This window comes from Leptosomus discolor, chromosome 2 (genome assembly GCF_034619465.1).
Source record: "Leptosomus discolor isolate bLepDis1 chromosome 2, bLepDis1.hap2, whole genome shotgun sequence".
Taxonomy (NCBI): Eukaryota; Metazoa; Chordata; class Aves; order Leptosomiformes; family Leptosomidae; genus Leptosomus; species Leptosomus discolor.
In genome coordinates this window covers 41,036,705-41,063,443 of record NC_141392.1, presented here as the reverse complement: position 1 = coordinate 41,063,443, position 26,739 = coordinate 41,036,705, and the positions used below count along the sequence as shown (strand labels likewise).

The 26,739-nt window shown below is 38.4% G+C and overlaps 1 protein-coding gene across 1 annotated transcript in view; it reads left to right on the top strand.

Moving 5' to 3' along the window:
- Nucleotides 1–26,739, top strand: part of WDR64 (WD repeat domain 64) — a 90,407-nt gene that overhangs the window by 47,439 nt on the left and 16,229 nt on the right. Inside the window, 16 exon segments of the mRNA XM_086460398.1 lie at nt 3,121–3,247; nt 5,398–5,546; nt 7,501–7,563; nt 7,566–7,628; nt 8,315–8,491; nt 9,388–9,518; nt 10,824–10,893; nt 15,075–15,117; nt 15,120–15,163; nt 16,540–16,649; nt 17,648–17,718; nt 18,283–18,343; nt 18,748–18,858; nt 19,660–19,842; nt 22,545–22,597; nt 24,773–24,888. Coding sequence (XP_086316524.1) covers nt 3,121–3,247; nt 5,398–5,546; nt 7,501–7,563; nt 7,566–7,628; nt 8,315–8,491; nt 9,388–9,518; nt 10,824–10,893; nt 15,075–15,117; nt 15,120–15,163; nt 16,540–16,649; nt 17,648–17,718; nt 18,283–18,343; nt 18,748–18,858; nt 19,660–19,842; nt 22,545–22,597; nt 24,773–24,888 — 1,572 coding nt within the window.

Sequence of the window (26,739 nt, the reverse complement as noted above, 5' to 3'; positions counted from 1 at the left end):
AAGGTGATGCTTGAGAGAAAACTATTTATGTATGCAAATATACACATTTTGGGTTTTTTAAGGGATCTGAAGGCTTTGGCAAGAACTCCTGCTGAATGCTGGAGAGATTTGGTTCCCAGTTTTGCTTAGTGTCTGTGGAAATTCCATCTGTAGCTATGTGGTCTTGTCATTGGGTTGAAAAATGAAAGGCACAAGAAGAGCACCCCAGAACAGAAGGAATCGATCCAGACTGTGGTCCTGGAAAGTATATCACAGTAGTTTGCTGAAGCTGTTGCAGCCAAGATAGGAGAGAGGCAGCGTGCATTCCTCTAATGCCCCTCTGTGCCTGTTACTGACTGTGTGAAGGAGACTGGCCACAATGTGGGAACGCAGGCGAGAATCCCTGCTCTGCTGACTCTTAAAAAAGGTATATCTGTGGGTCAAGGCCAATTCTGATAGCACCCAAACTGAACCAACAAGTTTTCAATAATGTAAGCCAGTGTTGTAGATATAATGTTGCTGTAAGCATAGCTCAGCTTCTCCTGTAAGGTGGAAAAAGTGGGAATAAGGAAAGAAGTTGTGTCCAAAAGCATCTGAAATCTGTGATTTCAGAAGACATAGTCTAGAAGCATTTTGCCAAAAAGAATATATTTTCAGATGGCTTCAGGGATTCCTGGCATTTGTCAGGCTGCTGTGGGAAGTTCGTCAATAAGTAGAACAGTAAAGTTACCGTTAGCAAAATGTTCCTAAGTCAACTCTCCCTGGTCACCTCCTGATTTCTAAATAAGCATGCCTTTTGTTGCAACTCTTCGTGCATGAATTCATGCACAATCACATGTGCTGATGCAGATGAATAGCAGTGACATTCTATCTCGCGGCCATGCTGGTCATGCCTTGTGTAGGAGTTACTCATGTGGAACAGTGGTTTATGTAATCTCCCCATCCCTGCCCACGGGCTGGGAAAGGAAGAAGGCCGGAAGGAAGGGAAGAGGTTTATGAATGCTGTGATGTGTCCAGGTTTTTGCTGTCGCTTTAAGTGGCTGCATTTTCAAATGTGGTACTGGCATTAATAGCTGAACAAGCAGCAAGAAATAGTGCAAGAGGCTCTTGTTTATATTAATTTGTGTTCCAAAATCATCTTCTCTTCTTATTCCTTTGATAAAATGTCAAATTTATGTTTCAATTGTTGACCAATTTAACTTGAATAGTCCATGAGATTATTAGAATTGTCTGTCTTCAGTTTTGTTTTGTATAATTCCACTAACTCTGTAACAGATCTGGGTGATGTTTATGGAAAGGTCATTATATCTCTGTTCAATGTCTTATTCTTTTTACCTGACTAGAGTAGCTTCATAGATACCCACTTCTGATTAATCTTCAGCTCTTAACAGCTGTTCTTACATGCTCTGATTGTGACTGTGCCAGAATTGAGCTTGGATATCTGCATGCAACACTGCCCTAACATTCTCGACTTTCATCACCAATTCTTCTTTCTATTTTTGCTGGTCTGCTGTCAGCTGGATGAAAAGTTTAATCATTTCTTTCTGTTCAATTGCATTTCCTTATTCTAGCCTTCTCGCTGCCTATTTCTCTTTTTGTATGCTTTAGAAATTGCATGTCTGAGTAAACTCCTGAAATGTAATCAGAAGTCTACCAGAGGAATATGAAGGACATGGTTCTTCTGACTCAGTACTGTCTCAGAGAAAATGTAATCTCAGTAAGAAGTTCTTCAGAGCCTTTTCCTTTTGAGTTTTCCTGAAAACAAACAAAATATTCAGGAGACATTTTCTTCTACTTAAAATTCTGAAACACTCATGTAGGAACTTCTCTCTGATGCCAAAGGTGATCCGTTTAAACACTGACTATGAAGTTAGGATTTGACTATCTGCGTTAAGATCACCTAAGATAAGCCACTGAGATCTCAGCTGAGTGACAAAGTTAAGAATAAGGAACAGCTGAGAGAAGACGACCTCCAGGGACTGTAGCACAGGAAGCAGAATTATTCATATAAAATTTCTGTCTGAGGTGCAGCTCAGTTATCGAATTAATTTGAATATTTCATAGATTTGTCCTGTTGTGTTTTATGGACTTATATTACGTGGAACATTTCATCCAAAGATTCAACGACTTTTGTCAATGCCCACAACACTCCCAGTATTGATGGGACCATTGTACCAACATGTGTCTTTGTGTCAAAATCCCCCTTAAAAATGCAGCCCCACCTTTTAATAGCACAACTGAACGAATACAAATAACTTGCACAAATGCCTATATAAAACTCACCACAGTTTTGGCAGCTGAATGAGAATAACTGGCAGAGTAACTTTGGAGAGCATAGTAAGGTTATTTTGCAGGGAAATACACCACACTAAAAGCCATGGGATCTGAGAAATTAAATCATCATTTCTTGCAGGATTAACAGCAGTTTGGATGGGATAGCAGGAAGTTCAACACAGCTTTTGATCAGGCAGGGTGAATAAGTGCTGCTAACATGTATTTATTGAAAAGTAATTCTAGAGTTTAAAGCAAGTGCTGTGTTTCCCATTGAAACTGAAAGTAAGAATAAATGTATCTATATAGCTAGTGCTCCTTACAGGACAGTACCCTGACTGTGATCAATAGCATTTGCTTATGGAGAGCACAAGAACTATATATGCGTAAAAGTGATCCTTCTGCAGTGTGTCCTGATCCTGATTTGCTCCAACATCTGCTGTCAGTCAAAGATGTCAGGAATTCCTTTACCTGGAACCATCTGAAATTTATCTTTGTACTGTTGCACACCATTTGATAGTCCAGTTCAAATACAAGCTTTTAAACTATTGGCATTTATCTGTACATGACTGAAAAGTATGACACAATGGAGTAATCTTGTCATTAAGGAGTAGAACCAATTCTCAGGAGATCTGTTTCCGCTATGGACTTGTCAGGTCAAGATTACAAAACTCAGGCTTTCTGTGCCTTTTATCCTTAGTAAAATGGGGATGAAGATACCTTTGATATTTGTCTTGCTTATTTTGGGATGTACCATGCTTAACAATGTGATTTTCATTGGAAGCTGTAACATTACTGTCATAGAAACAAAAAGTAGTTGTTTCCAATCATGATACAGTACTACATTTTCTCCCCTCTCTCTCCCTCTAGATTTTTAGTGTGTGGGATATACAGACCATTTCACTGCTGCAGGTCTCCCATGATAATCAACAGAGTCCTGGAGAGATGGAGCCCTTTGACATGGTATTTGACAGTGATTGTGGCACATTTATCACAAGTATATTACTGCAGTTGATGTGTGAGAGCATGCCCTTTCGCCTAGAATGTGATTTCCTTTACAATTACATACAACTGTAGTTGAGCACAGGAGTAAGGTATATGACGTGTACAGAATACTGGGAGTTAAGGGTATTTGCACATTAAGACCATTTTAAAGTGGATCTTGTTATATATGATGCTGATTTCAATACAGAAATATGCATGAAAATATGCAGCATGGGAATCAACAACAGGAACCACAGGAAGTGAGAAAGGCTTCTCTGAAGGCAAGTTGAGCCTTCCTTAGAAAGGTTAAACTACAGATACTGTTCCGTAGCCTTGTCACTTCTTCAAAGCTACTAAGCTGCTGATCCTCCCCTAACTATTCCTCTATCACCCTTCTCCCATTTGGAGATTAAAGCAGCAAAGTACAGTATCTGTGGAGCCCTCACAAGTGTATTCAAGCTTCTTATTTAACTCATAGCTACAGAGAGCCCCACAGTCTGTGGTGTCAACAGATGCACTGTCCAATTGATCAGGAATAAAATACTGTGAAAACTCATCCTGAGGTTTCTGGGCTCTGTTTCCTGCCTCTGTAGCAGGGAACCTGGAAACTGCAAGGGACAAAGCTTCACAGGTATCACTAAGGATGTTAGCCTTCTGTATCTAAGACAGAGACTCTGGAAACAGGCAGGGTTTCTCTGCCCCAGAGACATAGTCACTGAAAAAATCCAGCTTTGAACCTGTTCTGGGGCTGAGACATACCAGGCAAATAAGGTCATTGTCTTTGGAGACAGCTTTTTCTGTCCTTGGATTAGGAACAAGGCACAAAGATTGTAAAGCTTGTCAAATCTAAGATGAATGTGAAACATTTTGTTTTCAGTGACCTTAATTTCTGCTGAATCTCTGTTCCAATAAACTTGTTTTAGAAGCCTAAATATATACATGGGACTAAAGTCCACAAATTGTTATATGCATTTAGGTGTTTGGTAAGCACTGCAAAGCTTAAGAAACTTCAGCTTCTAAGTCTTATTTTTAAAATGCCCAGAATATTAATCAGTCTAGTTTTTAAAGATTTTTAATCTCGAAAGGATACAGATATGATCTTCAGTTCAAATTTAAGTTAGTGAGATTTTCAAGGCTTAGTAATGTAGGGATTTTACATGGATAAATCCTTGAGAAAATGAGGTAACTTTGCCCTTATAAACAATGACTGGACCAGTGCCTAAATATCTGTAAAAATCTAGTCCTGGACTCTGTTACTGAGTCCATTAAAAGGCTAAGTGAATGTCTCCTTGCCCCTGAAGAGGGCAAAAAACTGAGGCTACATATGGGCAAATTAATTGTCATTCCTTTGTACCTGGCTTTACAGAGAAGGTTTTCAGTTATTAGTTCACTAACATCTATAAATCACGGCTCACCTTCACGCTTCATTTGAATATTGCCATAGCTTTCCTTCTGTGCTGTTTTCCAAGCTGCTGGTCTCTGTGCCTGGCCTTATGCCAAGTATTAGGCAATTTCGTCCTTTGCTGCATACTCACTGCTGGCTGCTGCTCCTCTGCTGGTAGAACCGTAGTAATACTGGAACTGCAATAGGAGCCTGCATGTGTAGTCTGGCTTGTGAGTCTGCGTTGTAAAAACCTTGTCCTTTCTTTTGTCTTGTCGTCCCCATCTGCCTCTGTCTTTGCAGTCTTCTGATCCGAGAGCACTAGAAGATGTCTGGAAAACACCATTCAGACCTGTATAAAGGAAGGTACTGGAAGAAATCATCATTGCCTGCAGATAGAATTGCTTTATCTCTAAGAAAGACGATACCAGAATTTATTTTAGTGATATATCTGCCAATTAGAGTTTTATATATTTGGGTTCATTCCATTTCAATGGCATGGGCCAACCCACTCTGGGACTAGGGGAATTATGGCTCCTAACGATTTGGAGTATCAATCCCATCAAAGGTGGGAAGGTAAATATTGGTGCATTGTGGAGAGCATGTGTGAATGTTTTCTGGTTTAGAGAACAGATATTCTCAAGAAACACACAATATTCCTTATCCTCTTCAGAAGAACTCAGATGAACCCTATTGTTTACGTAAAATCTTTTTATATCCAGGGAAAGTAACTAGTACTATACACAAAATGTATATATTCTCACTCCTCTCACCCTGTGCAGGTTCAGCTGTCATTGATATTTATCCCCTAACTCATATGATACAAGATACAAGACAGGTGCCACAAACACATGAGAAAAGCATCAAAGTTCTGATTTACAACAGGGCTTTTCACCAGATTCTCGCTATCTGCTCTGAGTCAATACTGAAGGTAAGTTGTTACCATTTAGGCTGAAAAAGAAAAGTCTCAGCTTTTTTTATTGCAAATAAGTTACTGGGCAATTAGATAAGTGACTTGTGTTTGTTATTCAACATGTTGGTTTTGTGTCTATTTTTGTGCTCAGATTCTCCAGGGAAGTGGTAGCCATGATAAATAAACTATTTGGGTTCAGCAGCATTACTTTTCTCAGGTAACTCCTTCCCTGACCTCCACTGACATAACTGCACTGCAAGCACCAGGCAGATTGAGCAAGGCTTCAGAGGTACTGGATTTAATTGCAATTTTATTTCCTTTGGCTGAATAGGTACACTTCACCTGTTCCTCCAATGGATTCTTGTAAGTACAGCAATAGTAGTGAAAGTCCATTGGCTATTTAGTAGCTACAAAGGAAAATTTTAACTGCCATGATGTCAAACTGTGCATCCAATCAACAATTCATACAAGCACAATTACACATTTTTCTTCAATTCATAGGGCGTATCTGATAAGCTTCTCTTTAAATTTAGGAAGTGCTTGAATCCCAGTCAGCTTAATAGAATATGAATATGTAATTTAGACATTCTATGGATTGCTATAAAACATAAAAAAATCACTTTGTAAAAATCAGGACTGTGTAAAGATGCTGCTCTCAGATAAAAAGATTCCTTCACAAAAATTGAAAAGTTTCATTGGCACATAGTGTGCCTAAACTATAAAACCTGACTTTTTATCCTCCTGTTTTGCTTCTTATTCTTCTGTCTGATATGCTTCTATTTGGCTAGCAGTTCTGAGACCAATTTCCTGATGTTCTGTACATCTTCTTCTCATTCAAATAATTTCCTAGAACATGTTGTTCTGAGCCTTAAGGATGTCAAGTCATACAGTGAGGGAGAAGTGTTGAATATACTAGCCAGTTAACAAGAAAAATAAGGTGATGGAGATCACTTTTATCACTTTTTATCACAGCTCTGTTTGTGTTGAAACATTTATGAAAAGATTAAACTTGCCTCTCAATTTTACCATTTGCATTTGAATCACTAAAAAATAGTTGCCATGCCAAGTGTCAGCAAACCTACAGATAAATATAATGAATAAATACCGGTGTAATTAACAGTGTGACAATGACCATCAGAGGTACTGAGGACCTGCAGTTTTTGTCAGCTATTGATGGGGTTAGATGGCAAGGTTTGTAGGGAGAGGTAGCATCTGTTAATGGGCCAGCTGGTGATGCATGAAGTTCCAGTGGAGAAAGGCTTCTTTGTGTAAAGGTTTGTTCATTTTATACACTCAGTAAAGATGTTATTTCTCACTCTAAACCCTGCCTTCCTTAGACCACAATGGCTACAATACCATTACGATTACAAGATAGTTTTAGGCACTTGGTGCTGCAGAAAATCAGATCCAGACAGTGCATCTGACATGAGTGGCTACTTCATAAATCCAGTCGAGCTATCCCATTATAGCGACCAAACTTGGTATTGGAAGTACATTATAAGGCATTGCCTAAATTCCCAAAAGGATTAGATAATGATAAGATAATGATCAGATATACTTGTTCCTATATTTTTGGACCAAGTCTTTAGGAAAAGCCTCATTTTGATATTCAGCATAGAAATTATAGCTCAAACGATTCTTTCTACTTAGATTTCTTTGCTTTTGCACTGTGAAAACTCATTATATATAAACAACAGTCTCTCTGACTTAACAAGGGTCTTTATCGTAGCATACTAAAAAGACCCTCCCTTTGCCAGAATGGCTTCTCTAGGGAGAGGGATATTTTCAGGGAAATTACGCTAGTATTTCAGTAGAAGAACAGAGTAGTGTGCTATTTTAATAGAGAACCTATTTCATGGGATGTGAAAATTTGCTCTTAGAAGAAGTCATCTTTCTCCTATTACACTAGAACACATTATGTGCTAAGTTTTAGAAGGTGTAGTACAAATGATTACCACCTTATTTTTTTCAGGTCTGGGACCTAGAAACAGGTTATCAAATATATCAGATTGAAGATGAATATATCAGATTAAAGATGGGCTGAATACTGAAGTGATCTGTGCAGCCATTGAAATAAATGTTTTTTGTCTTCCTACTGGGGCATGTAATGGTAAAGCAATTAAATAATTACCACATTTTTATTACATTTATTTAAAATGACATATTACATAAGCAGACAGAACTCTTTGCCTTGACTGTCTCAGTGACAGAAGAATGAATTTTGGCTTTCTTCCAAGGTGGGAGGAAGTACGCACAGAAAGGAATGCACAGCTATTGGTCTGGGTAAAAGGGCACCTGCGGTGTCTTGGTTGGGTTTTACGTGATAGGTGATTCACAGAAGGGTGATTTTTGGCTGCTTGGGCACTGGTAGCTTGCTAGACTGTTTCTCGCTGGATTGAATGATGGCTGCTTCTTCTCACACAATTGGAACGACCACCAGTTTTGCTGGTATGGTATGTATCAACTGGAGACTAGCAATGTTAATGAAATAAGCAGCTGTAACTGAAGGGACAACTTACTTTAAGGGGGTAGGTAAACTGAATAAAATCAAAAGCTCTGAAATCCACAGCTAGACAGCTTCTAATACAACAGCAAGTAATTTAAAGTGAGTTGGACTATCTCTGGCTGGCACTTCAGTTTGCAGTGTAGGTGTCTGCTAGTTGATATTGTAATAGTTTTTGTAGTTTGGCACAGAAAACAAGCTTTTGACATACACTTGCTGATAATTTTCTTATGAATAGGTAAATACTTTCCTTCCTCTTTCATTAAGTCAGTTATTTCAATAGGGTAACTCAGTTCAAACACATCTATATGTCACATGGGTGCTTCCTGAGGCAGTGTCGTTTCCACAAAGGAACCCAGTTTCGTCTCTGTCACTGAAGCCTGACACCTTACAAACACATGATTTTTTTCCAGATATTCAACTGCTGTCTGACACCAGTTCTCTGAGGAATGATATAGAGGTGAGAAACACTTCAAAGTTCCACATCGTTTACAGAAGATTAGAAACTAAAATGCTTACTGTGCCCTCAAGGATTTCATATTTTAGCAACAGAAGAACCAAATATGTATTCCAAACTTTTCAGTACACTGAAGGTCTAAAATAAATCGTGTAAGAAACTGATTGTTTCTAAGGGCTATATCTGCCTAATAATCCATTGCATGTTTGTCACTGTGATTAAGAAGCTTCTCTGAACGTACACTTCACGTTCCTGTACAAAATAGTAAGTTGGAGTTTTGTATAAAGTCCTCTAGAAATGAAATGCCCTTCATTACTATAGCTAGACTGACCCTCAGTAGTAGTGGCACATCAAGCTGGGTGTTAAAGTGATTCCATTTCTCTTCTTATTGCTTTGGTAAAATAAGATGTCAAATTTATGTTTCAATTGTTGACCAATTTCACTTGAGTAGTCCACGAGACCTAAGTTTTGTTTTGCATATTGTCATTAACTCTATAACAGCTCTGGATGATATTTATGGAAAGGTCATTATACATCTGCTCAGTGACTTATTCCTTTAACCTGATTAGAGTACCTCCATAGACACCTACTTCTGATTAATCTTCAGTTCTTACAGCTGCTTTTACATGCTCTAATTGCAACTGTGCCATAGATAGCAGGTCAGGTTGGCAGATGGAGCCCCCTGTCCTCTGCAGCAGGGAGTATCCCAGTACCATCACTCCCTGCTTCCTTCTGGTGCTTCTGTGTAGCTCAAATACAGTGGTATTAGAATAGCATTCAATATGCAATTGTTGTAGATACTGTCAATTTAGACATCTTGTTAAAATAACAGTTAAAACATTTTGCTCTCTAGTGTCCACATTGCTCCTACTCATTTTTTTTTCTAATATTCTTTCTAGAATTTTGTACTTTCTGGGGATATGAAGTGTTTTGATGTTTTAAAAATAGAAGGATGCAGTTTGATAGCTACAGGAAGTGCAAATGGTGCAATAATTTTGTGGGGGTTTGAGTCTGTCTCTGTGAGATGCCTGTAAGTATTGCTTTCATGGGGGCATTTTGATCTCCAGTATTTCATACAAACTTTTCAAACTGCATACTGGAAATTTTAAGACACTCAACTGCAAAGGGTGATGGACAAGCAGGAGTTAAAGTAGCAATTTATGTGGGAACCCTCCCTCCCACGTCAAATTACTTTGCTAGCTAGTCCTGACATTGCAGGTAGGAGAAGTGATCAAGAGAGACAGTCACTTGGGGAAGGGATTTTGTAATTAAGAATAGTGTTTTAACATAACTCGGCACCGCTGCTGAAGGAAACTCTCACTATGTAAGTCACTCTGTCATTGACTAGAAGCTGCTGCTGAGTTGTAGAAACATCCTTATTTTGGAAGTTTCATGTTTGGGAGGACTTCTGGAAATAATGCGACTTCAGATGATCATGGCAGACGTTCTACATTATCAGTATTAATATCATTGTCTATACTTAGAAGACTAGAAATCACATTCAACAAGGAGAAATCTGAAGTGATTTTGGAGGTTTGGAAGTAAAAATCTTTCACAGAAAGTGACAAAAATTGAGCATAGGATGACGGTTCCAGATATTCTCATGCAGATTAAGCTGCTACATCAGGAAAGTGAACAATGACAACATGTCTGGTTAGACTGAGTGGAGTAGCATGGCAATATTTCTGCATTGGTGATGGAATACATGCCTTTTAAGACTATACAAAGCCAATATTTAACTACCCTACTCAACAGTTGCACAGCATCCTTCATGTGTAAAATTGGCATGCCTGTGAGAAAGTGAGCTAAGTTTTTCTGTACCATGGGGAATAACAACAGCTTAACTGCAGTTCTGGCTCTGGCTCTTCCTTTGCTCTTGCCTTCCCATATACAAGGGAGCCAATTCATGTGGATTCATGGAAGACAGGAAAGTCAATGCTTTGTAAGTAGAGTATTTTACCCAGGGTTCACATGACTGGTTTGAATGCCAGGAACAGGGTACTTTTCTAACATTAACTTAGCTAGTTAACTTCAACATAAATTACTTTACTTTTCTCTTAAATACTAATGCACAAGAAAATACTTTGCTGAATGAAATGTTCATCATTCCACCATGTTCCTGGGTTTTATGGCATTCTGTACCTGCCCTTCATTGACATTAATTCAACATAACTGATTAACTGATTCTGAAAAACTGTGTCTAAAACTTTTAGGTGACATACATTCTGGGAAATTAAATATTTAATTTTTTAGATCACAAATAAAGTCTGTAACTTTTTCTGGGAACAATACACAACCTATCTGACACATCCTGTACAAACATCTTTATTTTCAGGTGTGAAATTTATGAAGACAACCAGGCTTCAGTTCTTCAAGCATCTGGAGTCAATACCATGTTATTCCCTGTACATGGTGCTTTCTCTTCGAGGTAACTGTGTGCATTTTATCTTCCCCAAGGACAGGTGCAGTCATTTGGAATTTTGTTGTAGTAGACTGATGTAATGTTTGTCCAAGATAGCTAATTTAAATTGAGATTTTCTTTGTATTTAATCAATTCAAGTTCAAACAGTCAATTAGCTTTCCCATCCTTAAACTTTTGTAATGCTTATCTATCCATATTATATGTTCTTTTTTTACCACTCAACTAAGCTATCCTTTTGTCCTCTAAATGACCTCCTAAGTCTCAATTCTGTGGAAGAATTCAACAGAAGTCAGCCTTTGTCAGGTGTCTGTTTTCCTGTGTGCTGTACCTTCTTTGATTCTTATCTCTGTGAGATAACTCTGTGTGGCAACAGGCTTTTTCTTTATTTTAAACCTGATACAATCCTCATGCTATTCAATTCTCCCAGCAAACAATCAGGCAAGCTCATTGAAGTGTGAAGTCTCAAGTTTCATCCTAAAACGAATTAGAAGCTGGCATAGGTTGGTAGTGTTGGATGGAGAGCAGAATTTTAGCTAAAAAAGCATATTTTGAGAAAAAGCCATTGCACCTGTACATAACTTCAGAAGTGCTTGTCTTCCAATGGATATGCAAAGGCAATGGTAGCCAAAGGGACTCAGTATGGTTTACATACTTGTGCATCTTTAAGGTCTTCAGCAATTAGGCAGCTTTTTTGGTCTCCTGAATCATAAGGATGGTTTATGATCTTATGTTGCTTTAAAACCTTCAAGTAGCTTATGCATTTCCTACACTCCTAAATGTACCAGTGCCACTTGATTCAACATAAATTTGCTTTTTGACTTTATAGCTTAATGATTAGTTTAAGAAATCCTAAATAAATTAAAAATGTGTTGATTACAATTCACAGACAGAATTTTTTATAAATCGAGAAAAGTTCTGATTATGCTTAAGCAGGAGAATCCTACAATAACTTTGAATCATATGGGCTTAGAATATTTTGTATGTACTGGGAAGGTACCTGGATGAATTTGACTGTGATCATATATTCTTGAGGATGAACACTAGTGTTAATTTTTATTTACTATGGATTTATTTTGCTCAAAAGTCCTGACAGGAGAGGCTGGCTGTGTAATATGCAAATATCACTTAGTTACTTGGAAAAATTTATCAGACACCACAAACCTTTAGTCTAATCAGTCTAATCAGTTCAGGCCCTATTTTTTAATGCTTTATTACACTAAATGATGTTGATTTCCAGATGGCAAACAGTATCTTCAAGAATGTCACTGATGTCAAATAATTTCTTTCACACAGCAAAATTAGTTCCCTGCCCCCTACTACTGCTACTGTGGGGAGTGATATCAGTGCCACTCCAGAGCACATGAGCAGTTCTTTGAACCTACATAAGGGAGGTATAATGGCTTCATGGATTCAGTAGCATTCAAAACAAATTTCTGTTTTCATTCTGGTTTTGGTTTTAGAATCCTGCAGCTTACTAAAATCCCTCCATAAAGCCATGCACAAAACTAAATACCAAGAATTACAGAGAAATGAACTTTGTTCACCTAAGCTGAATGAGGCGAGGAATCAAGAACACATTCTGTCAGGCAGCTGGCTCTGTGATACATGGAATAGCTGACTATCAAAGTATTTGTCAGGTGCTTATCACTAGCAAATCTGACATTCAAACGGGGATATAGAAGAACTCAAAGGGGAAGGTAAAATAGACAAGTCATGAAGTACTTGAATAAAAGTGGAACCACATCTACACTGCAGCCACACTCGCTTGGATACATTCTTTGAAATTACTATGATTTTTGGTTTTTAATTTACCATCAAAATGCCAATGTCTCAACCTGTGGATTTTTGCTAAGGACAGCATTATGATTTTTGTGACACTTTTTGTCCTTTTATGCCAGAAGAAAATACTGTACTTGCAAAGCAACAAACAGCATGTAGGAAAGAAGCAGAAAATCCTGCTACTTCTCAGATTCTTTCCAGCATGTTGTTTCAGCAGAGCATGGCACTTTCATAGATTGCCAAGAAACACAGGTCTAAATGTCATCCACAAACTAAAGTATACAATATCTTGTGCTATGTAGTCATTAGAATAACAAAATGGACAGTGATTTGCAGCCCTTAAAAAGATCCCCAAAAGCCCAACACATCAAGCCTTACAGATCAATAGGTAGGATGAGATTGAAGTGGCTTGTCCTCTTCAAAGATACCTCAAACACTCATGGCTGCATAGCTTTTCCTGCCTTATTTGGCAATTTTTGAGGCCAGTATGCTGATTACTGTCAGCCTTGGGGATCCTCAGAAGCCTATATAGTAAGACACAGATGAAGGACTGTGACAATTCTCATACTGAAGATGCAGATGTGAGTAAATGTTACTGCTGTTTATGCACTTTGTTCATCTTTGCTCAAGGCAATAACAAGACGATATGCATTTTTGGAATTAAACTCCCTAAGTAAGAGATGTAGGTTACATTCACATGACTGTAAGTGACTTAGGGCTTTGCTTGTCCTAAGAAATTAATGTCATTCAGCCAAATTTACCTTTAGCATGCTCCTAAATTCCAGTTAATTTCGTTTGTGATGTGTTCATCTGTGATTTTGATTCTCTTCAGATGAAATGTTTCTTGTTTTCATACAGTGCTGTCCCAGATTGGACAAATTTGGGGGAATATTTGAATCCTTCAATTAAAAATATTAAGTTCTTAAAATAATTCCAACTAGACAACTGTTCTGTAGTTACACCCAAGTTCCATTTTCTAATTGTTACATTATATTCTTTGATTTTAGGAAAATATAAAAAGTGATGAAATTAATACTCAAATAACAACAGGTATGGAAAGATGTTTTTCATTCTCGTTGTGGTTGATCCATGAGTTCTGCCCAGATTACTATAGAAACTGAATTTGTCAGTTTGTTTAGCAAACTGTGTTTAGAATATTTGGAATACCGTTGATATGTGGATGACACACCTCAATGTCTTCTGCTTCCTCCTGATTTTCAGTTATTTTCCAAAACCAGGCCAGGACACAGGATATGCAAGGGCTTAATTGCTGGTTTTTCTAAATCAACTTGGTGCTGAAAACCTTGCAGAATTTGGGAATGTCAACTACACATGCTTCTCTTTGACATAAATAGTCGAGCAATTAATTATTGAAATGGTATAGCAAAAGCCAACTTGAGTCAGGTGTGAGAATTGCCTCACAGACAAAATCTTCAAAAGCAGATGAAATTTTAGAAGGAAAAATCTTCCCTATAGTGTATATCCTTAGGACAACAGAAACAAGAAAGCCAAGAGCTTGAGAGTTAAAGCTGTGCAAATGGGAGTCAGTGAATTGCAAGAAGCAAATCCTCTAGATTCTTCTGAATCCTTCAGATAACCTCTGTTGGAAATTAAACTTTCCCAATAACAGGAAATTTGATCATCTGAAATGTGGGTTTAAGCTGAATTTATTTTGCAAAGAAAACATGCCCTGAAAACAGAATATACCTAAGTCTCGTAGCTGCCTGATGAAATAGACACTCATGTTAAGTCTTGCATCCACTGAATATCCATTTCACTGAGGACCTTCATAGGACCCCCCCCAGCATCTCCAGCTCAGGGGAAGTCACAGCAGGAACTCAAAAAGGTTCTTTGTGACCACCACCTTGCATTTAGCAAAAGTTTTGAACTGCAGAAGTGAGTATAGAAATCTATGATTCCAGAATTGTTGTGTCATATAGTTATGAAACTTCACTTTATTGCTGAATTTATAGTAATCTCTAGAAGCCTTATGCAGAGGCTGCAGAACTACCTCTCAGCTGTGCTGATGACCACTGTCTTGCACTCCTCCTCCACTCTCACTTGGTGCCTGCAGTTTCCGTAAAATCTGTTGCTGTGCTCTAAATAAGGTTCCCCCGCATCGTGGAGCCATAGTTCTGGCTGGCTTAGATAAGATCATGAAGATTGTTCTAACTTCTTTTCAGTTGTCTTTTACCTGTATCTGTAATGTTTTCAGAGTAATGCCATCTCGATGATGCAGTTTATTTTCAAATTTACATTTTTTTCTATTTTTATGACATTTCTGTGCATTCAAAAGCAGTACTAAAAATTGTTGAGAAAATGTATGATCGTTTGTGTTCCAAAGCAGAAGACACAACTAGGTATAAGAATATCTAATACTTGAAGATGAATGTACAGTTATCCAAAGCTGTAGCAGGACACTCACCAATACTTCTGCTCATGAAAATGGCTGTATCTGTCTATGAAGTATTTAGGTAGCTATCTGAATGTCTTTAGGATGGGACTGGACCATTGAGAAGATAATTCTACTAATCTTTGGAAACATGCTTTTTAACTTGCAATTGCAGCAGCATATATTTTCTTGCATATTTTGGTTAATAGTTTCTTCCACGGATACGAATTAGTTCTGATTTAATAACTGCAGCAGGGAGTAATGGAAGTAGAAAATGAAGGAACATGATTTGAGATAATTATAACAAAAACTCACTGTAAATTTATGTGAAAGTCTAGAAGTCGATTTTTCAACCACAACATTTACCTTCTAAGAAAGGATGATAGGCAAGGCAGAGTGTCCCACTCCGAGAAGAGGAGAAATATGTCTGGAACATTGCACAAGCCAACTAGCACTAGTATGGTTACAAATCAGTGAAGAATAGTATCCTAACACATAGTGTCTACAGCTATAATCAGCTTGTAAAGCAAGTCATGCAACAGAATGCCAATGGCTTAGTTGTCATCAAGACTATAAGACTCTGTTCCAGGAAACATGTTACTGTAAAAAAGAGATATGAAGTAGATAGAGCAAGAAGGAGGAGTACCATGATATGATTGGGTAATATTGGTCATTGTGGCAGACAGTGATCACAATACATCAGTCACGTAAGGCTTTAACTGGAATGCCAGCAAAGGTAAGTGATAGGGAGAATTTTTCAGAAAGATGGTGAGGTAGCTTTGCAGACGTTTTATGCAAAAACAGAATATATGGTAAATGTCCCCAAGCACAGTAGGTGTGGGCTTTGTTGGGTTTTGTTGTATTCACAGTTGATATATTAGTGTGCTTAGATTCCTGTAGGAATCTCCAAATTCAGATGGTGGTGTTGTCATCACTGGCATAATTGTCATCATCATTCCATGGATGACACTGTCAAGAACCTACTTATCAGCAAGACATTCTCCCTCACCTCCTTCCAACCCCAAAGAGGCAGTAAGCGAGAAAGTCTACTGGTGCTTACTTGAAAAATATAACAAGTTGGTGAAGGAGACATCATGGGCCCATTTGCAGCAAGAAACAACATTTCAGTAGCAGATGAGATGCGTACTGATGATATTCCACAGCAAATGAGAGGCAAGTGGTAAAGCAGGGGTAAGTACAGCTAGACTGAATAGCCTGAAGAATGAAATAGCTTCTTCTTTTGATGTAGAAGAGACAGCAACCCAGAAGAATACACCCCAGCTATCTTGGTCATTCAGTAGATTAGGAAACTACCTTTTTAGCAGCTTTCTGAATAGATACAAGCTGAATAATGCTGAATAGATCAAATCAATGGCACTCAACTTCTGCTGCATTGATATTTTTCATGTAGATATTATAAAAAGAAATATGTAAATTTTATTTATTTATTTATTTTAGGGAAACACAGTGAAAGAACTTTTGCCATTTTCAAAATATCCGTCAGTTCCTCTGACAGCACTATGTACAGACGTCTCTACTAAAATGCTTTTGGCAGGCAGTAAGGATGAGTAAACATGCTAGTCATTCTGTTTAGGACAGTCTGTAGGACCACAAAATATCATGCTGTAAATGTGCCAGAAATGTGGAAATGAAAGTCCAAATGCTGCCAGACTTTCTCCATCAAATCTACAATTAAATAATTGGAAAAAAGTATTTTCTAGTATGAAAGGATGGTAGATTAAAGTTTAGTGTTAATAGCATTATTAGTAGAATTGTTTTCATAAAAGATATTACAGTTTTCTTCATTCACAAGCCCTGCATATACTTTCCTTCTAAATTGCTGTATTAATCCCAAAGGCAAAGATTACTGCTAAGAAAAAGCAAAAATTGCACATCCATGGTAATAAAACTAAATAAAAAACTGCAGCTGTGGCTGTACCAAGAGCCATAATTCAGACACTGATATGGAGTGCACAGTAATGGCTTCAGCAGCACATTGCTATATAAGGAAAGAAAGCACTTGTGGTCTGTGCTAGCAGCTCATTGTTAGACTTTTAATTTCACACCAAATCTGGCTCTCATTTGGCAGAAAGTCCAAGAGTTTATCTGCTGTCCAAACCTTTAGAATCACCCTGGCAATTTTCCTCTTCTGCATCTGTCATGTAAGATTTTTGTCCTTTAATGTATCACTTTTCTTCTAAAACACCTATTAGAATTGTTTCCTACCAACTTCCTGCTCTTATGCTGTCAGAAGTCGGATGGAGCAAGTATTTTTTTTTCCACTGTGCAGAAGCTTGACAGTCATGCTGAAAATGAAGAGGGTTTTCCACTCCCCAATGATTCAAATCAGTAAATGAGTTCAGGAAGGCAGCATGCACTGAACAGGTTTTTAATTAGTTGTGGAAAAGCATCCATCCTATTACCTATTCATCTGATACTCTCCCTTTGTCCTTTTGTGTTTGTGCCACTGTGTATTTGCTTTTCATGCTTTCAGCATCCTTCTCTCTTATCTGCAGTGCCACTACCAATTTCCCATTCTCATTACAGATTTTTCCTTCTTACTAAGACGCCAACTTCTCTATCAGCCTACTTGCTTGCCTGCAAAAGTTGGAATTACACAAAAGATTCCTGTGTCTGGTAGTAGAAATGAGAGATAAGAGGCAACTTCATCAGGAAAGAGTGAGCCTAGGCAGGAAACTGAGCAGTTGTGTGTCATGAGGAAAATGGTTCTTTGATTTTAGCTTCACGTGAGTGCACTAAAAGGTTGTAAAATATTAAGCTTTCATTACGTATGCAATTAATTAAACTTTGTCCATTTTACCAGGACTGAAAAACAGTTTAATCCTCAGGAAGGTCTCATACCTAGTTTGCACAACACATAACTGTCTTGACAGGATGAGTCATATTTTTCACTCATGGCATTTAAAGAAAAAACCTTACGTTCTTTCCATTTCAAACCTATCCAGTTAATGACACATTGCTCACAAAGAGTATATATATTTTGCATATTAATGAATAGTCCATTATTTTCTACTTTGTGCTTGACAATGAGATAGTGACATTCACCTAAAAATAACTTTCAATGACCTGAAATCTCTGCTTCATTCTGCCCAGTGTTTACCAAAAACATATGGTAGCAATGAGTAAATTTGTAGCACTAATGAAAGTTACTGATGTTTTGCTTTTTCCTTACTTAACCAGAGAGACATATTAGGCACTGGAGCATTGCCTCATTCTTAGAAGACCCACAAAATAGTAAAAAATTTAAGGAAAAATCTGACAGATTTTCTTAACTTGAACAGTATCCCAAGATAAGACAAACAGAGAAAAATAGATTCAGAACTTTATGGGGACTAAAAATGTTTCCTGCACATAAAGGTCATGTCTTTTGCTTGAAATAATAACTCGGTGCTGTGAAAAACAAGAAAAACATAAGTAAAACGCTGCTAGCATTGTTCCACTGTGTTCAAAGAGGCTATGTTAAGAATCAATTTATCCATGTTCCCTGAGTGGTGTTTCTACTACATGCCATTTTCAGGCTGTTTCATGGAGGGATTACTCTTTCACCTCTTAATTTTCAGAAAGCCATGCTGATAAATCCACTAAGCTAGCAACCATAGTGGCATACAGAACTGCCTGAAATGTGGTTATGTTGCTTTTTTTCCCTCAGCAAATGAAGGAGCTCTGACGGCGGGCACACTCCACTGAAGTGGTTGACTTACTTCATGAAGAGGAGAAAAATGTGGTAGTGACAGCATCTATTGATGGTTCAGTCAAGTCAAAAATGACTAATACTTCTTACTGCTATGCCATTCAGTTGAACAGTCTCCAAAGTTCCTCTTCTTGCTGGAGTTGTATATAGGCTAGAACTTAAATAAAATACAACATTGCATTCATTTTCTGTTCTGCACCCAAAAGAACTATTTTTTTAATGTAACACTTCCACTGTTCTCAGGAAGTGTGACCTTTTGCAGACTGTAATTTTCTTTCAGCAAGGTGACCTTGAATGTACGGGTAACGGCCCCATCATTTCAGAAATCACCTCCTGTTCTAATCCTATTTTAGCTTTCAATACTTGTTAAATTGACATGAGTCCTATACATTACATTTAACACATGCTTATACAATTAAACCATTGCAGTCTGAAGATGCTTTATAAACAACTGTAATTCCTTCTTGGCTAACAAGGACATTTGATGGAGTTTCTTTTGGGTTTTGGGGAGAATCAGTGAGGAAATTTTATGTAGATCCTGCTCTGGTGGCAGCACCTTACTGTAAGAGCAATTCAGAATATTGGTGCCTTTACTCCCTAGTTTTGTAATAATAAAGATGAACTGTTTGTTTGTTTTCTGATTTTTACAACATCCTTCTGAGATTTTTTTACTCTCAATTTATTTACATTATAAACAGCGAGCTTCAGTTTCATTGATTTTTTTTTTTTATGACTACCATACTGAACTCTAGAACAGTGCTTCAGAACTTGAAAATGTAGACAGACATTTTCTCACTTTTGGTGCACTTCTAAAACCATGCATTTTTTCTTTCTGTCCTTTGGCACTGCTTCTACTATGTCTGTAGGCTCTGGCATGCCATGAACAGACGCTTTCTTGATTACTTTGGACAACCCAGGAAGTTTGAATTATCAGATACCAGTCGTTTCATTTTGCCTTGTGATGTTAATAACTTTCTTACTATAATTAAAGAGAAAATCAAGCATATGGAAAAGAAGTTTCAATGTTGTCTCACGCTGGACAGGGACAAGTAAGATCTTATACATTTACATGCATGTATGACTGGGGGAACAGTTCTGAAAATATACTTTAAAAGCCCCTTTCACCTGCAAGGTCAGAAAAAATATTAATATTTCCTATGAGTTATTTAGAAAAATCCTTTTAAAAATGTTTTTACACAGCATGGATAACTCTCTTAATTGTTATGACTAGGTGACCATCAGGATTAGGTGATGTTCAGGATTTGAATTCAGGAATAGCGATGACTAAATAATTGTCTCAGATTTTAGTCTGATTAGAGCCTGTACATTATGTACACTGTTCAGGTTAGCAGCCTGTTTCCTTTCCAGTTCCAGAAGCCAATATACTTCTGGGATCCCCCAAAAAAATTACTGAAAAAGCTTAATGTGAATAGTTTCAACCCAAACCCAAATCCTTCTGCAAGAATAAACCAAATTTAATATTTCAGTTTAAAAACTGGTCTTCTTAAATTTGCTGGGATATTATGGATACTTTCACATACCTCTGATCATGACATTCTGACACTGCGTAAGTGTTGTGTGTTCAACAGCAATGTTGGACCTCTCTCCTTCTAAGTAGAGTTCTCAAGGGATGTAGGTTATTTACAAGTCAAGCCAGAGAGCCTTGGCCCTCTAGCTTAAGTCGTATTTCTAGTCCTGGAGCTCCCTGGTTCATTAATTAGTGGGCTGACCAAATGAACATAAATACTGAAGCAGGAATCTTCAGAGGCAACATGCATGGTCCCTTCAGTAACAAAGCAGTCCAAATCTGGGGAAAATTAATTCAGGGCTTAAAAAGTCATGCATGCTTTAGCGGTAAGGTTTCATGTACAACGTGCATTCTTAGGCGGCCTTTTAACCAAAGCACTTTAGGACAATGGGAAATCTCTAAGGTGCTTTGCTGTTACCTTATGTAGGTCGGTATCCTGCTAACATTTATTATTCCATAGAGTTCTTACTAATGTGAGGAGTCCCACTGAAGTCAGAACAGTAACTCATCAACATAGAGAAAGAAGTGCTTGGCTGTGTTTGAAGGACTAACCCCTGTAGTCCTTTTGAATAGTCAGCAGCTAATTCGAAACCTCTGGAATCAAAGCTACAATAATTAAGCCAGCTAACCTTAAAGAAACTTTGCATAACTGACTTGCCTGTGTCAAACTGTGACTACTTTTTGAGGGCTCTTCAAATATTTCAGTAAAGGAGAATGGCTATCATACATTTAAAACACCTTAATTAAACAGACTGGAAGCAAACCAGAAGCTTGCTTAACTGTGCAGAGAACTGGGAAAAAAAAGGCAGCCACACACTGCGCAACAGAAAGTTTCAGTCTTGTCATTCTGTATACTCTGCTGTCACCTCAAGAGTAACTTAATTCCTCTGGATTAATTGTACCAAATAGTGTAATGGATAGCTAGCCACCCATCGTCCAAAAGGCTGTGTTACTTATGGGTGCTAGGCTTTGTTCTTTATGGGTTACAGAAGCTTCTGTATCAAGTCACTTATCTTCATGATGCTGCTACAATTCGCTTATTGGATAGCTGTCACATAAGTCACTAAGATAATATATTAGAATTTCAATTAACAAAGGAAGTTATAAATACTGTTAACAGGTATTCCCCAAATGTGCAAATAGCTGAAAAGGTACACACCCAGCCGAACAGCATAGGCGCTTACCAAGTCTTAACCAAGAAGCTCAGGTGATCTATTGAAAAATGTCAGGAGGTAGACAGACCTATATAGAAGAATAGTCTTGGTTTCTCTCCGTAGTTTAGGATTCCTTAACTTGTGTGATCTGACTTCATTTTTCTGATTATAAATGGAACTGTGTTAATCTACACTAACAGACACTCTAGATCATTTCTTCTTGTGAATAACTTTGGAAACCAGATATATGAGCAGAGGAAACCTTTGTTATGAAAGTGGCATACAGGAATTGTAGTCAGAACTGACAGAAAAGCCATTATCAGACAGCAGGTTAGCACTCAGCTGTGGTAACTAGCAGTTTTTATATTAACATTTCCAGCCTTCTGAAGATGACAAGCCAGTATCTGGATTGACAAAGTGTTAGTGAAGTATTCATGACACCTATGAAGGTCCTAATATAAATTATATTTTAAAGATATATGGAATAATTTATACTTTTAAAAAATTCTATTTTGGAACCAGCTAAGAATGTTGCATTCAAAATTGCCATTTTGATGGGAGCGTCAGATTTTTTCTGTCTTGTGTGTACAAGTGAAAGTCACTGATCAGATCACTTTCAGCTTTAAAAAAGCCTAAACATATGGACATAATTCAGGACTTGAAGTTTTTCAAAGCTCTGGCGTCTGCAAAGGTAGCTAATGTATATGACAATTTTTTTTCTTTTTCTGTGCAACGAAGCACATAGGAAATGCAATTGTATTTCTCATTTAGAAATTAGCCATAAATAACCCTACATATCCTTCCATTCCCAGGACAAGCTAGAACAAAAATGCATGCACTGAGGTATTGAAGAAATCTCTCTGGTTTTCACTCTCATTGTTTCACACTTCCAAATTCCAATTTAGAAGCTAGCACACACTGAATCACTTTTTTGGTTTAATAGCATTAAAAACCCCTAGAATTTTCACATGCTCCAACAGAAATCCTAAATATCTTAAGTTTACTTGAACAAAGTGTGAAAATACTAGAACAACAGTGAATCCCTAGTTATACACAATAATTCTTTCAGGGTTCCCATGAAATCAGAAACCAGGAGAGTTCCGAGTTTAGATATCATTATGAGTACTTTCTACAATTCTAATTGAATAACAGTGAAGCTACTCCATCTTTACCTGGCTTAGCCCTTCAAAGTCATGGGAACAGATAAAACTTCTCTTGCAGGTGTAGTAGAAACAGAAGATGATCCTATGGCCACTTGCCAAAAAAAGCTTTCATTAGCACCTTCCTGACTGCTTTTCCCCAAAAGGTTAGTGGTCAACAGCTAGTAAAGGGTATGAACTCTTAACATCCCTTCCTAAAATTTGTGGTAGTGTGTGTTTCCTGTGTACCACAATCTGATAACCTAATGTGGACTGCTAAGGTCCAAACAGTAGTCAGTAAAAGACAGCATTACTCCATGTGACCAGCTACTTTTCTCTGTGTAGCTTGGGTGAAAGAACAACAAGGTGAGTAGAACACACCTCTCCATTGTTCATTGCCCTGTCTTGCCAGCCAGTTCTTCCTTTCTCACTTGTCCTTGCTGACTGGGACACCAAGGATACAAGATTAGCTCTCATCTTCTCTGAATGCTTGACTATTTGAAGCTAGTGGACTACTTGCTGCTAAGCAAAGGTAGTCAAGCACGAAGTTTTGAGATATTCCATTTTTTCATCCCAAGGCAGCAACAAGTTGGTGAGCTCCCTTAAGTCACAGTTATACCAGTCACAGGTGCTGCATAGCCTCCAGAGCAGCCTGTGTTTCAGTCACAGGGAAACTGATGTACCTGCTTTTGTGCTGTAGGAGTATTCACTACAGAGTAATGGCAGTTGATCACTGGTCTCCTGCTGTTCAACAGCTGTAGATACAGGACTGTGTAATATGAAAGAACAGTGCTAGTAGGAAAAATATTTTGATGCTGGGTATAAAACACAAAATTTACTGTAGCAAAGTCAATGGTTGAGTACTTTATGGGACAAGTCAGTAAAGGTGGGCTCTGCTTTTGGTTTTATCTAGTCATTTGAAAAGAGGACTCACTGAAGGTCTCATAGGAGAAGACACTTGATACATGTTAGCACCAGAGTCCCCTTCTGATGGGGTTTTGATGAGAAAAAGGTTTGATTTCCTATAATTTCTCTTAGAGCAGAACAATCCAGCGGACTTCAGTTTGCACTTCAGACTAGAGGTATGCTATTCAGTGGCTGTGCAAATACCTAGATTAGCTCACCGTAATTCAGTTGTCCTGCCTTTCTGAAATGGGTAATGCCTAGTAATTAATGCACATGAGTAATGCTTAGAATTGACAGGCAGACACTGGAAGAGATTCCTTTAGAAATGTTTTACATTGAAGATGTGGTATCTCTTAAATTGTTACTACTGCAGGACACTCAGTAATGTATTAGTAAGACCATGAAAAAATGTAAGTAGAAAATCTCTGTATAATGTACCACTTCAAATTAAATTCACGTTTTCAAATTTGATGGAAACAAGAGTTCTTTGTAGTATTTCAAGCTGTAGGTGCATTTTTTTTTCCTTTTTGGAGGACCATGAATTGGCTTCCTAGGGAGAAATCACAGCTACATCACGTAAAGACAGTTTCATTTCCTGCCCTGTCCATAAGTATAATACCTAGGTAAGTCTCAGGATTCATGTGAATGTGGGTGAACTGTCAAGGTACCCAAGGTATTTTCTCAAATTCAAGGCTTTCAACAGTTAACAGCAGAAATGTCTTGTTCATCTGCATCTTTCAACTGGCTGCTGAAGTGTTTGTGATTTGCAAAGCCCAACAAAAGGATAGCCAGACTGATAGCCCTGTGATGAAGCTGTCATCTGGGAGGGAGTTCTTACACCATTACCCCTTGGCTAGACTTCCACTCTTCTCTGAGAGCATGCATCTACCAAACCTGACAAGTAGCCTGAAAATCATTCCTTTATTGAGCTTATCCAAAGTCTTAATAGGCAAGAGAACTCAGCAAGTGTTTAAAACTAGGTTTAACTTAGGTGATAAAAAGCATTTTGTTGTTAACTGTCTTGATTTTTTGTCCCTTGGGAATTTTGCTGGTTATGCATTTGCTATAGCAGAAGAATAATACTCTCCTAATTAAAAAAAAATGTTCAAGGCAGGCTTTACATGGTACAAAGAAAACCTGTGCATAAATCTTAATCTCTCTACATAGGAATGATACACATTTCTTCAGATAATATGAACGTTACCATGCAATTCAATAACAGAAGTAATGTCTTCATTACTTTTGCCTTCAGCTAGTAATGCACTGACTTTGGCTTCCCTTGAGCAGATCCATCGACAACCTTTGGAAAGTTTTGAGTCTGGAAACAGAGAGGCTGGTGCAGTATTTGGGTCTTTTCCTGTATATGAGGTAAGCAGAAGTGTTTTCTACCTTTTGCAGTAGCATTCATACAGCAGAATCCATGAGCACTAGTAAATTATTACAATCACGTGCTCTGACATTCTATTGTTAACTGTCTGCTTCTCAATTTAATTTTCTAACATGGTTTGCATTACTACCTGTCCAACTCCATTCTCCATTTGGTGGAAGCTTGCGAAACCAATTGAAGAGAACGTGCTGCAAAGTGAGTATCCCAGACATTTACTGCTCCTGTTCAACCTCGTGTCATTAACTTTTTGCTCAGATTTGACTCTTTTAGCCAGCCCAAAAACTATTCTGCACAAAGCTCTGGCTATTGTAAGTTAATACTGTTTTATGGCTACTATTGATTTGATTTATTGCAAGCTATCTAGCAAGGCTTCCTAGGTTGTTCCTTCTATGGAGTAAGACCAGAATTTCCACAGCGTTGTCTACCCCATCCATCATAGGATGGAAAGAATGGTACCTACAGAGGGTACCTACAAAACTAGCTTGGATGAGGCTCCTAACATCTAGATGACTAGTTAGGTGGCATGAATAGGGTACTCTGCATTCAAATATATATGACTTAATGCTTGTGCATGCAGCATTACAGAATATCTCAGAAAACAGAAAACTCGGGAGCACAATGTGCAAATAGCTGGCACACATGCTATTCTTCTGATCATTCATGTGCCTTGGAAATTTATGTTGTGTTTTCTTCCAGAAGAAAATAAAATACAGGAGGTCTGGTGCCTTGGCAAGTTAGGGGCAACTATACTGAAGCCAATGGCACTGCAATGGATTTACAATAAAATGAGATCAAACTTTTTCTGTGAGCTACATGCACAACAAATAATATTTTGTCTGTGCTGTTACAAAACACCATCAGTGTGGTCTGTTCACCTGAACATATTAATTAGTTCTTGAAATTTGCAATTTACTTTTTAAAGGTCTTCAGTGGAACAACACTGAGATGTCCAGTCCTGCTGGATGCACAATGGAGACAGGTTTCAGTGGAGAACAGGGTCAAGGGTCATTTCCCACAGCGTTCTCCTACAGAAATTGACTGCTCTTGGCTTGGATGGGCATACACTTTGCTGGGTGAAAAACTGGTTGGATGGCTGAGTCCAGAGAGTCGTGGTCAATGGAGTTAAATCCAGTTGGCAGCTGGTCACGAGTGGTGTCCCCCAGGGCTCAGTACTGGGGCCACTCCTGTTTAACATCTTTATCAACGATTTGGACAAGGGGATGGAGTGCACCCTTAGGAAGTTTGCAGGTGACACCAAGCTGGGTGGAAGTGTCGATCTGCTTGAGGGTAGGGAAGCTCTACAAAAGGGATCTAGATAGGCTGGATCGCTGGGCCAAGACCAATTCCATGAGTTCCAATAAGGCCAAATGCCAGGTCCCGCACTTCGGCCACAACAACCCCCAACATCGCCAATGGCTTGGGGAGGAGTGGCTGGAGAGCTGCCTGGCAGAGAGGTACCTGGGAGGGTTGATTGACAGACAGCTGAACATGAGCCAGCACCGTGCTCAGGTGGCCAAGAAGGCCAATGGCATCCTGGCCTGTATCAGGAATAGTGTGGCCAGCAGGAGCAGGAAGGTGATCTTTCCCCTCTACTCGGCACTGGTGAGGCCGCACCTCAATTACTGTGTCCAGTTTTGGGCTCCTCTCTACAAGAAGGACATTGAGGTGCTGGAGAGGGTACAGAGGCAGGCTGCCAAGCTAGTAAAGGATTTGGAGCATGTCTCGATGGCTGAGGGATCTGGGGCTGTTTAGCCTGGAGAAGAGGAGGATGAGGGGAGACCTTATCGCGCTCTCTACAGCTACCTGAAAGGAGGTTGTAGCGAGGTGGGGGT